This window comes from Melanostigma gelatinosum (assembly GCF_949748355.1).
Source record: "Melanostigma gelatinosum genome assembly, chromosome: 18".
Lineage (NCBI taxonomy): Eukaryota > Metazoa > Chordata > Actinopteri > Perciformes > Zoarcidae > Melanostigma > Melanostigma gelatinosum.
The window spans coordinates 907,099-917,995 of record NC_136651.1 but is presented as its reverse complement, the minus strand read 5'-3'; the positions used below and the strand labels follow the sequence as shown (position 1 = coordinate 917,995).

Here is a 10,897-nt window from a genome sequence, read left to right as displayed (position 1 = left end):
TTCGCTCCTCTGGAGGCCTTCGCTCCTCTGGAGGCCTTCCCTCCTCTGGAGGCCTCCGCTCCTCTGGAGGCCTCCGTTCCTCTGGAGGCCTTCGCTCCTCTGGAGACCTTCGCTCCTCTGGAGGCCTTCCCTCCTCTGGAGGCCTTCGCTCCTCTGGAGGCCTTCGCTCCTCTGGAGGCCTTCGCTCCTCTGGAGGCCTTCGCTCCTCTGGAGGCCTTCGCTCCTCTGGAGGCCTCCGCTCCTCTGGAGGCCTCCGCTCCTCTGGAGACCTTCGCTCCTCTGGAGGCCTTCCCTCCTCTGGAGGCCTTCGCTCCTCTGGAGGCCTTCGCTCCTCTGGAGGCCTTCGCTCCTCTGGAGGCCTTCGCTCCTCTGGAGGCCTTCGCTCCTCTGGAGGCCTCCGCTCCTCTGGAGACCTTCGCTCCTCTGGAGGCCTTCGCTCCTCTGGAGGCCTTCGCTCCTCTGGAGGCCTTCCCTCCTCTGGAGGCCTCCGCTCCTCTGGAGGCCTCCGTTCCTCTGGAGGCCTTCGCTCCTCTGGAGACCTTCGCTCCTCTGGAGGCCTTCCCTCCTCTGGAGGCCTTCGCTCCTCTGGAGGCCTTCGCTCCTCTGGAGGCCTTCGCTCCTCTGGAGGCCTTCGCTCCTCTGGAGGCCTCCGCTCCTCTGGAGACCTTCGCTCCTCTGGAGGCCTTCCCTCCTCTGGAGGCCTTCGCTCCTCTGGAGGCCTTCGCTCCTCTGGAGGCCTTCGCTCCTCTGGAGGCCTTCGCTCCTCTGGAGGCCTCCGCTCCTCTGGAGACCTTCGCTCCTCTGGAGGCCTTCCCTCCTCTGGAGGCCTCCGCTCCTCTGGAGGCCTCCGCTCCTCTGGAGGCCTCCGCTCCTCTGGAGGCCTCCGCTCCTCTGGAGGCCTCCGCTCCTCTGGAGGCCTCCGCTCCTCTGGAGGCCTCCGCTCCTCTGGAGGCCTCCGCTCCTCTGGAGGCCTCCGCTCCTCTGGAGACCTTCCCTCCTCTGGAGGCCTCCGCTCCTCTGGAGGCCTCCGCTCCTCTGGAGGCCTCCGCTCCTCTGGAGGCCTTCGCTCCTCTGGAGGCCTCCGCTCCTCTGCAGACCTTCGCTCCTCTGGAGGCCTTCGCTCCTCTGCAGACCTTCGCTCCTCTGGAGGCCTTCGCTCCTCTGGAGGCCTTCGCTCCTCTGGAGGCCTTCGCTCCTCTGGAGGCCTTCCCTCCTCAGGTCTGAGTCCGCTCTGCTGTTAGTGGACATGAGACGCTGTGTGTCACCGGTTATTAAAACTCTTAGACTATTAGAACTCTGATTGTGTTGTGATGTTTACCTGAAACAGAAGGTATACTGTAGAGTCAACTGTACTATTGATTCCTGCATCGCTTCATGATCAACTTGTTTTCTATGTTTATTGGGACAATATTCAGTTTGGCATTTTCATCACATATATTTGTATTTTTCTGATGAGTGTTTAGAAGCCGTGAGACTGAACTCGTACGTCTCCACTCATTGAACATGTGACCAATCCAACCCCAACGCTTACTGAATCCATCAGCCTGTTGGTTGATGATGAATCTTTCAGTCGATAAAAGGTTCGAGAACATTTACCCAGAGTTCCAGTTGTTTTTAATAATCCTCACATTAGAGACACTGAACCACGTTTCTTTAATAACACAATAAACTGAGTGATGAACACTTGTCTTCAGATATGATGTGCGCTACAGAGCTGCGTCTGTTCATTGTCTTCATGATTAGTTGTTTAAAATATCCAAAATATTGGAAATAGATTCAGTTTATTGTTCAAAGAGGAATAATTTAACCAGAAAATATTCACATTCAAGAATCAGAAACCAGTTAAATTACTTCAATGAATACTCAACAGTATCAATATAAATACATTGGTCTACTTCTTCAGAGTAATAGTGAAAGTCATGATGTTGTTGTTTGAGGCGAGTTGGAGTTAAAGAGATTCATCGGAGACAAAATACAAAAACACTTGTCAGAACATTGCTGATTCGTTCCTGTTGATCAATGAATCCTCTCCGCTCAAGAAGAGAATAAAGAATGAACACAATCTACAGAACATGTTCACGTGAAATTCAAAACAGCCGCTGAAGAAGCCGAGCGTTTCACGACCTCGCCCCTCACCGAGGTCACGCCTACGGGTCAGAGGTCAGAGGTGTGAATCAGTTCAACCTTCTGAACCTCAAGCAGCATTTTATTACAGAATGAAGTGCTGCTCCTCGCTGGCAACAGAACAATCACGACTAAGTGCAGAGAACTACAACCCGTCTTTAATTTAACAATGAAATCTATTTATCCAACATGCTCTCATCTCCTCTCTCTCTTCTCCTCTCTCTCTCTCCTCTCTCCTCTCATCATCCTCTCCTCTCTCTCTTCTCCTCTCTCCTCTCCTCTCTGGAACCTCGGCTAATCAAAGTGCCCGTGGAGCAGCAGTATTTACAGAAGTCTCATCAACACAGACGCCGTCCGGCCGGAGGCGACCACCGGGGGGCGACGTGGAGGCTGTAACTGGGGAGGAAGACAGAGCTATTTCTGGAGCGTCTCTCAGGACCAGAAGACAGCTGAGCATGTCACAGAGCAAGGACAAGTCCTGAAGCCTGGAGCCCAGACCAGATCCAGATCACCAATCTCTCTCTCTCTCTCTCTCTCTCTCTCTCTCTCTCTCTCTCTCTCTCTCTCTCTCTCAGGTGGAATGTAACCAAGTACTGCACTTAAGTACACATTTAAAGGTACTTTACTTTGATCTGCTACTTTGTACATCTCTCTACTTTATACTGTACTACATCTCAGAGGTACATGTTGTACTTTATACTGTACTACATCTCAGAGGTACATGTTGTACTTTATACTGTACTACATCTCAGAGGTACATGTTGTACTTTATACTGTACTACATCTCAGAGGTACATGTTGTACTTTGTACTGTACTACATCTCAGAGGTACATGTTGTACTTTGTACTGTACTACACCTCAGAGCTACATGTTGTACTTTATACTGTACTACACCTCAGAGGTACATGTTGTACTTTATACTGTACTACACCTCAGAGCTACATGTTGTACTTTATACTGTACTACACCTCAGAGCTACATGTTGTACTTTATACTGTACTACACCTCAGAGGTACATGTTGTACTTTGTACTGTACTACACCTCAGAGCTACATGTTGTACTTTATACTGTACTACACCTCAGAGGTACATGTTGTACTTTATACTGTACTACATCTCAGAGGTACATGTTGTACTTTATACTGTACTACACCTCAGAGCTACATGTTGTACTTTATACTGTACTACACCTCAGAGGTACATGTTGTACTTTATACTGTACTACATCTCAGAGGTACATGTTGTACTTTGTACTGTACTACACCTCAGAGCTACATGTTGTACTTTATACTGTACTACACCTCAGAGGTACATGTTGTACTTTATACTGTACTACACCTCAGAGCTACATGTTGTACTTTATACTGTACTACATCTCAGAGGTACATGTTGTACTTTGTACTGTACTACACCTCAGAGCTACATGTTGTACTTTATACTGTACTACATCTCAGAGGTACATGTTGTACTTTATACTGTACTACACCTCAGAGGTACATGTTGTACTTTATACTGTACTACATCTCAGAGGTACATGTTGTACTTTGTACTGTACTACATCTCAGAGGTACATGTTGTACTTTGTACTGTACTACATCTCAGAGGTACATGTTGTACTTTGTACTGTACTACATCTCAGAGGTACATATATCAGATAAACTGCGTACTGTATCTCCGGCTGTGATGAAGTGAAGGATGAAGAGTTGGAGACGAGGTTCTCAGGACAGCGACGCTACAAACATCGATGATGTCATAGAAGCTGAAGCATCGATGCAGATCCAACATGCTACACAGGAGAAGGTCTCTGCCATCGTGTGATTGGCTCGAGTCATTACCAGAGACACGGTTAGCTACCGTCCTCTTCATCACACCTCTTCGTCACGCTGAGCCATGACTTCACCCGAGCAGCTCCAGACCGGAGCTTCATCTCAAGCAACGTGTTACGGTCTGCGGGAGACAAATCACAGGGAGCTCAGAGGACCCGCCCACAAGGGTTTCGTGGTCAGGACCAACACATACATCTTCTTCATCTTCTTCATCTTCTGGGGTCGCTCTGCGTTCTCTGTTCGATCTGTGGTTTTAAACATCAGCTGTCTGAGTGAAGCGTTTCCCTTTCATCATGTGATGGTGACATCATCTGTTGACATACGGCTGCTTCTTTAAATCACAACAAAGGTTTGAGATAAATGATGAATCTTTCCAGAGACGGAGGTGAAGCGTCATCGTCACACATCTGGCTGTGAGAGGAGTCATGAGCGAGTGTCTCCCTCTGCTGGTCAGATAAACAACTGCAGCCCTGAGGAGGTCTGGAGTAAATACATTCATTATCGCTCTGCTTTAGATATTCACATCTTATTTTATAAGATGTGAAATATGACAACGCGTACATTAATGTTGATCAATGCTAGAAGGCTTCAACCACGACCTCAAATACACGCAAAGCAAAGACGCACAACAACCAAAAAGAGGCAAAAGAACTACAAAGAAGCAAAAGAACTACAAAGAAGCAAAATAACTACAAAGAAGCAAAATAACTACAAATAAGCAAAAGAACTACAAAGAAGCAAAATAACTACAAAGAAGCAAAAGAACTACAAAGAAGCGCATCACAATTACAAGATATACATATATATATGTGTATATATATATATATGTGTATTTATACCACATGGCTTTGGGGCTGAAGAGGGTTTTGGTGGTGGAACTAAAGATATAAATCAATAAAGTGACGGACAGACTTGCTGGTAAACGGATTTATTTTAGTGCAGAATAAACATTCAAACCGTGGCGCTGTGTGAACGGTGAAGTCGGGAACGCTGCTCTACAGAGTGGAGCGCTTGTTAGCGATGACTCACTCTTCCTCCAGGGAGATATAAACACTAACATCTTCATCTTCATCCAGTGGCAAAGACTCTCCACGTTTCCATGAAGACAGAATCACGGAGAAGCCGCCGACACTTCTGAGGACGCGTGAGCTGCCGAGCGGCTCGATGTCAACGCGTCTTCAGCCTCGTGCCGAATGAACGGAGGACGAAGCAGAGAGTCGCTCTGGCCACGTCAGAGCCGCGAGAGGAAGACGACTCCTTCGCCTTCGCTCACGACGCGGACCAACAAACGGACCAATCGTCTGTCAGGAGTGTCCGGTCATGATGGAGAGGAACTCCTGCTGGTTTACTGCAACAAGTTCAGAGAGAACGTGTCACTAAAACACACAACTGGTCTTTCTTTATGTCCATTATTAATAATCTGCAGGTTATTCTGTTGATTAAACGGTTCATTTTAAATAAAACGCCAGGAAATAGTAAAAACAGTTTTTTAATCTCCTAAAGGTCACAGCGACGTCTGCAAATGTCTTAAATGTCCAAAATATATTCAGCTTATTGTCACACAAGACAAAGAGAAGCAGCTCTGTGGATGAATCCATTCAGGGCTCCAGACCAACATCGAAATAGTTCAACATGCGAACGTATATGTGAACGAGAAGTATATATATATACATACATACATACATACATACATACATACATACACACACACTTCTCTCTTGATTTATTACCTCAGTAAACATTGTAAACATGAGTTTATGTCTCAATCTCTAGTTTCAAGTCTTCTTCAATACAGCATGATGTTCATTTAGTACATTATGGTCCATTTAGAGTCACACAGACCATAAAGCAGGGGATGCTTTAGGGCGGGGCTACTGTGATTGACAGGTCTCTACGTCACTCCTCCTCAGTCCATATATGGTCACTTCCTGTTTACTGGTTGCAGAAAACAACAACATGGCGATGGCCAAAACGCAGCATTCGAGGCTTCGAACCCACGAGGACTACGTCCACGTCCTCTACACCGTGTAGTACTCGTAGTACTAATACAACGCGGCTACTCTGGACCCATCTACTCACTTTCTCCGTCTCCGTCGGCGTCGAACTCGTCGATCATGCTGCGCAGCTCCTCGTCGCTGACGTTCTCTCCGAGTTCCCGAGCGACTCGCCTCAGGTTCCTCAGGCTGATCTTTCCGGACTCGTCGTCGTCGAACAGCTTGAAGGCCTTCGTGATTTCCTCCGTCGGGTCTCGCTCCAGGATGCGGTCGGTCACTGCGGAGAAACACGCCGACATACTTTGAAGGATTCGCTGACGAGCGTCGCGTTGAAGCCGAAGAGACAAAAAAACAAAACGTACCGACTTCATTGAAATCCTCGAATGATATTTTTCCGTTTCCCTCTCTGTCGTAGTCTTTGAGAATCTTCAAAACATCCACTTTCTTCACTTCAAAGCCGAGCGCACGCATCGCCACCTGCTCAGGGACATCGAAACACATGAATCACAAACATCAGCAGCACTATCGTGGATGTTTACATCAACATTAGTGCCCTGCTTGTGATCTCATGTTGACACGGAACACATATTAACCCGGTTATCGATATCATCAATTCAATATTATAATTTATCATCTTTCAATGGAATCACATCGAGATGGAATCAGATCTCTGCATCGATACATATTGTGTTCAATAACATAACTTGCTTGTGTGAATATCAAACTATTCTTAATCTGATAACTCAGTGAAATACTGGAAATATTCATGCATTTTATAAATATTTAACATGTTAATTTAATAAAGTACTTTTAAGTCGTTAGATTCACACAGAATACAATTCTGTGTAACTTGTAATGTGGTGTATGTGCATCCTTTGTTCCGTTGTAACGGTGACGTTAGTAACCGATAGAGCTGTTGCTCTGTTGCTCTGCTGCTCTGTTGATCTGTTGATCTGCTGCTCTGCTGCTCTGTTGCTCTGCTGCTCTGCTGCTCTGTTGATCTGTTGATCTGCTGCTCTGTTGATCTGCTGATCTGTTGCTCTGCTGCTCTGTTGATCTGCTGCTCTGTTGCTCTGTTGATCTGCTGCTCTGTTGATCTGCTGCTCTGTTGATCTGCTGCTCTGTTGATCTGCTGCTCTGTTGCTCTGTTGATCTGCTGCTCTGTTGATCTGCTGCTCTGTTGATCTGCTGCTCTGTTGATCTGCTGCTCTGTTGATCTGTTGCTCTGTTGATCTGTTGATCTGCTGCTCTGTTGATCTGCTGCTCTGTTGATCTGCTGCTCTGTTGATCTGTTGCTCTGTTGATCTGCTGCTCTGTTGCTCTGCTGCTCTGTTGATCTGTTGATCTGCTGCTCTGTTGATCTGCTGCTCTGTTGATCTGCTGCTCTGTTGATCTGTTGCTCTGTTGATCTGCTGCTCTGTTGCTCTGCTGCTCTGTTGATCTGTTGATCTGCTGCTCTGTTGCTCTGCTGCTGTTGATCTGCTGCTCTGTTGCTCTGTTGATCTGCTGCTCTGTTGATCTGTTGCTCTGTTGATCTGCTGCTCTGTTGCTCTGTTGATCTGTTGCTCTGTTGATCTGTTGCTCTGTTGATCTGCTGCTCTGTTGCTCTGCTGCTCTGTTGATCTGCTGCTCTGTTGATCTGCTGCTCTGCTGCTCTGTTGATCTGTTGCTGTTGATCTGTTGCTCTGTTGCTCTGCTGCTCTGTTGATCTGTTGATCTGCTGCTCTGTTGCTCTGCTGCTCTGTTGATCTGCTGCTCTGTTGATCTGCTGCTCTGTTGATCTGTTGCTCTGTTGATCTGCTGCTCTGTTGCTCTGTTGATCTGCTGCTCTGTTGATCTGCTGCTCTGTTGATCTGCTGCTCTGTTGCTCTGTTGATCTGTTGCTCTGTTGATCTGCTGCTCTGTTGATCTGTTGCTCTGTTGATCTGCTGCTCTGTTGATCTGTTGCTCTGTTGATCTGCTTCTCTGCTGCTCTGTTGATCTGTTGCTCTGCTGCTCTGTTGCTCTGTTGATCTGCTGCTCTGTTGCTCTGTTGATCTGCTGCTCTGTTGATCTGCTGCTCTGTTGATCTGCTGCTGCTGTTGATCTGCTGCTGTTGATCTGCTGCTGTTGATCTGCTGCTCTGTTGATCTGCTGCTCTGTTGATCTGCTGCTGCTGTTGATCTGCTGCTGTTACTTTGCTGCTCTGTTGATCTGCTGCTCTGTTGATCTGCTGCTCTGTTGCTCTGTTGATCTGCTGCTCTGTTGCTCTGTTGATCTGTTGCTCTGTTGATCTGCTGCTCTGTTGATCTGTTGCTCTGTTGATCTGCTGCTCTGCTGCTCTGTTGATCTGTTGCTCTGCTGCTCTGTTGCTCTGTTGATCTGCTGCTCTGTTGCTCTGTTGATCTGCTGCTCTGTTGATCTGCTGCTCTGTTGATCTGCTGCTCTGTTGATCTGCTGCTCTGTTGATCTGTTGCTCTGTTGATCTGCTGCTCTGTTGCTCTGCTGCTCTGTTGATCTGTTGATCTGCTGCTCTGTTGCTCTGCTGCTGTTGATCTGCTGCTCTGTTGCTCTGTTGATCTGCTGCTCTGTTGATCTGTTGCTCTGCTGCTCTGTTGCTCTGTTGATCTGCTGCTCTGCTGCTCTGTTGCTCTGTTGATCTGTTGCTCTGTTGATCTGCTGCTCTGTTGCTCTGCTGCTCTGTTGATCTGCTGCTCTGTTGATCTGCTGCTCTGTTGATCTGCTGCTGTTGATCTGTTGCTGTTGATCTGTTGCTCTGTTGCTCTGCTGCTCTGTTGATCTGTTGCTCTGCTGCTCTGTTGATCTGCTGCTCTGTTGATCTGCTGCTCTGTTGATCTGCTGCTCTGTTGATCTGTTGCTCTGTTGATCTGCTGCTCTGTTGCTCTGTTGATCTGCTGCTCTGTTGATCTGCTGCTCTGTTGATCTGCTGCTCTGTTGCTCTGTTGATCTGTTGCTCTGTTGATCTGCTGCTCTGTTGATCTGTTGCTCTGTTGATCTGCTGCTCTGCTGCTCTGTTGATCTGTTGCTCTGCTGCTCTGTTGCTCTGTTGATCTGTTGCTCTGTTGATCTGCTGCTCTGTTGATCTGCTGCTCTGTTGATCTGCTGCTGCTGTTGATCTGCTGCTGTTGATCTGCTGCTGTTGATCTGCTGCTCTGTTGATCTGCTGCTCTGTTGATCTGCTGCTGCTGTTGATCTGCTGCTGTTACTTTGCTGCTCTGTTGATCTGCTGCTCTGTTGATCTGCTGCTCTGTTGATCTGCTGCTCTGTTGCTCTGTTGATCTGCTGCTCTGTTGCTCTGTTGATCTGTTGCTCTGTTGATCTGCTGCTCTGTTGATCTGTTGCTCTGTTGATCTGCTGCTCTGCTGCTCTGTTGATCTGTTGCTCTGCTGCTCTGTTGCTCTGTTGATCTGCTGCTCTGTTGCTCTGTTGATCTGCTGCTCTGTTGATCTGCTGCTCTGTTGATCTGCTGCTGCTGTTGATCTGCTGCTGTTGATCTGCTGCTGTTGATCTGCTGCTCTGTTGATCTGCTGCTCTGTTGATCTGCTGCTGCTGTTGATCTGCTGCTGTTACTTTGCTGCTCTGTTGATCTGCTGCTCTGTTGCTCTGCTGCTCTGCTGCTCTGTTGCTCTGCTGCTCTGTTGCTCTGCTGCCGTCCCTCGTGACTCACCTTCAGCTCGTGGTAATCGATCTCTTGATCTTTGTCGCTGTCGAACAGCTCGAAGGCTTCTTTGATCTCATGTTTCTGGTCCTCGCTCAGCTCTCTCCTCTTCTTGCGCTTCGTTTTGTCGGCAGGAAGTTCAGTTCTGGAAAAAACACAGACGACAGAGTTTCACCAAATTCTGTGAGCAATCTATGAATATTATATATATATATATATATCTACTTCACACGTTTGTATTGTACTTTAACAAATACGTATGGCAGCTGATACCAAAGATGGAGCCTCCATAGTATGTACATGTGTTACAACAAACTATTGTGTTCACACAAAAAACATTGAACAATAGAAATATTGTATTTAAGTTCAGAGAACTTAAACAAGTGAAGTTAACTGAATATATAATATTTAACTTAATATTTACTTTGAAGAAATATTGCAATTACTTAAATATTCTGAGGTAATCAGTTTACTCAAACATTTTGAGTACTGTGAAGTTGTTTGGTTTTATAGTGTATATGTCTGCCTGAGTACTAATACTAATACTAATACTACTAGTACTAATACTACTCCGGTCAATAAGTTACCTTTTCATGAAACGTAATCCTCTAGTTTCACACATTTTTGTAGAAAGAGGGAGATATAGAGGCAGGTAGAGGGGAGAAAGAGGGAGATGGGGGAGAAAGAGAGCGATGGGGGAGAAAGAGGCAGATAGAGGGGAGAAAGAGAGAGATGGGGGAGAAAGAGAGAGAGATAGAGGGGAGAAAGAGGCAGATAACGGGAGAAAGAGGAAGATAAAGGGAGAGATAGGGGGAGAAAGAGGCAGAAGTAGTAGTACCACACTGTGAAAATACTCCACTACAAGTAAAATTCCAGCATTCAAAACCTATTCTTCAGTAAAAGTATGTATCAGTAAAATGTGTATGAAGTACTAAAGTAAATGTACTTTCCACCACTGGTAATTCCAACTAGCTCTAAATGTGACAGTTAATAAAACAGTGAGGAGGAAAGTAAGGAAGCTACAGGAGCAGCTAGCTCACTAGTTAGCATCACATACCGTTAACACGGAGGAGGAAAGCTAAACATGCTAACGCTAGCTAACGTCTTGGAGCTAAGCTTTACCGCGTTAAAATGAACTGTGTTGAATAAATGAAGAGTAGCAGCGGAGACAGAGAGGCTTACCTTAAAGACAGACTCATTTTGGGAGGATTTAAAAACGTTAAAGCGATAAAACAACACGTGATTATCGATAAACACGGAGATCACTGACGACTACACCACAACAAACAGAGCC

At 46.6% G+C, this 10,897-nt stretch overlaps 1 protein-coding gene across 1 annotated transcript; it reads right to left on the bottom strand.

Annotated features, from left to right (window-relative positions):
• Positions 1-4,919: 4,919 nt before the first annotated feature.
• On the bottom strand, positions 4,920-10,897 carry cetn3 (centrin 3). Its single transcript, XM_079288817.1, has 5 exons — positions 10,786-10,897; positions 9,613-9,748; positions 6,308-6,422; positions 6,031-6,222; positions 4,920-5,299 (listed from the first exon to the last, which is right to left on the bottom strand). Exons 1-5 carry the CDS (start codon positions 10,800-10,802, stop codon positions 5,256-5,258), a joined length of 504 nt encoding a protein of 167 aa, XP_079144943.1. The 5' UTR covers positions 10,803-10,897; the 3' UTR covers positions 4,920-5,255.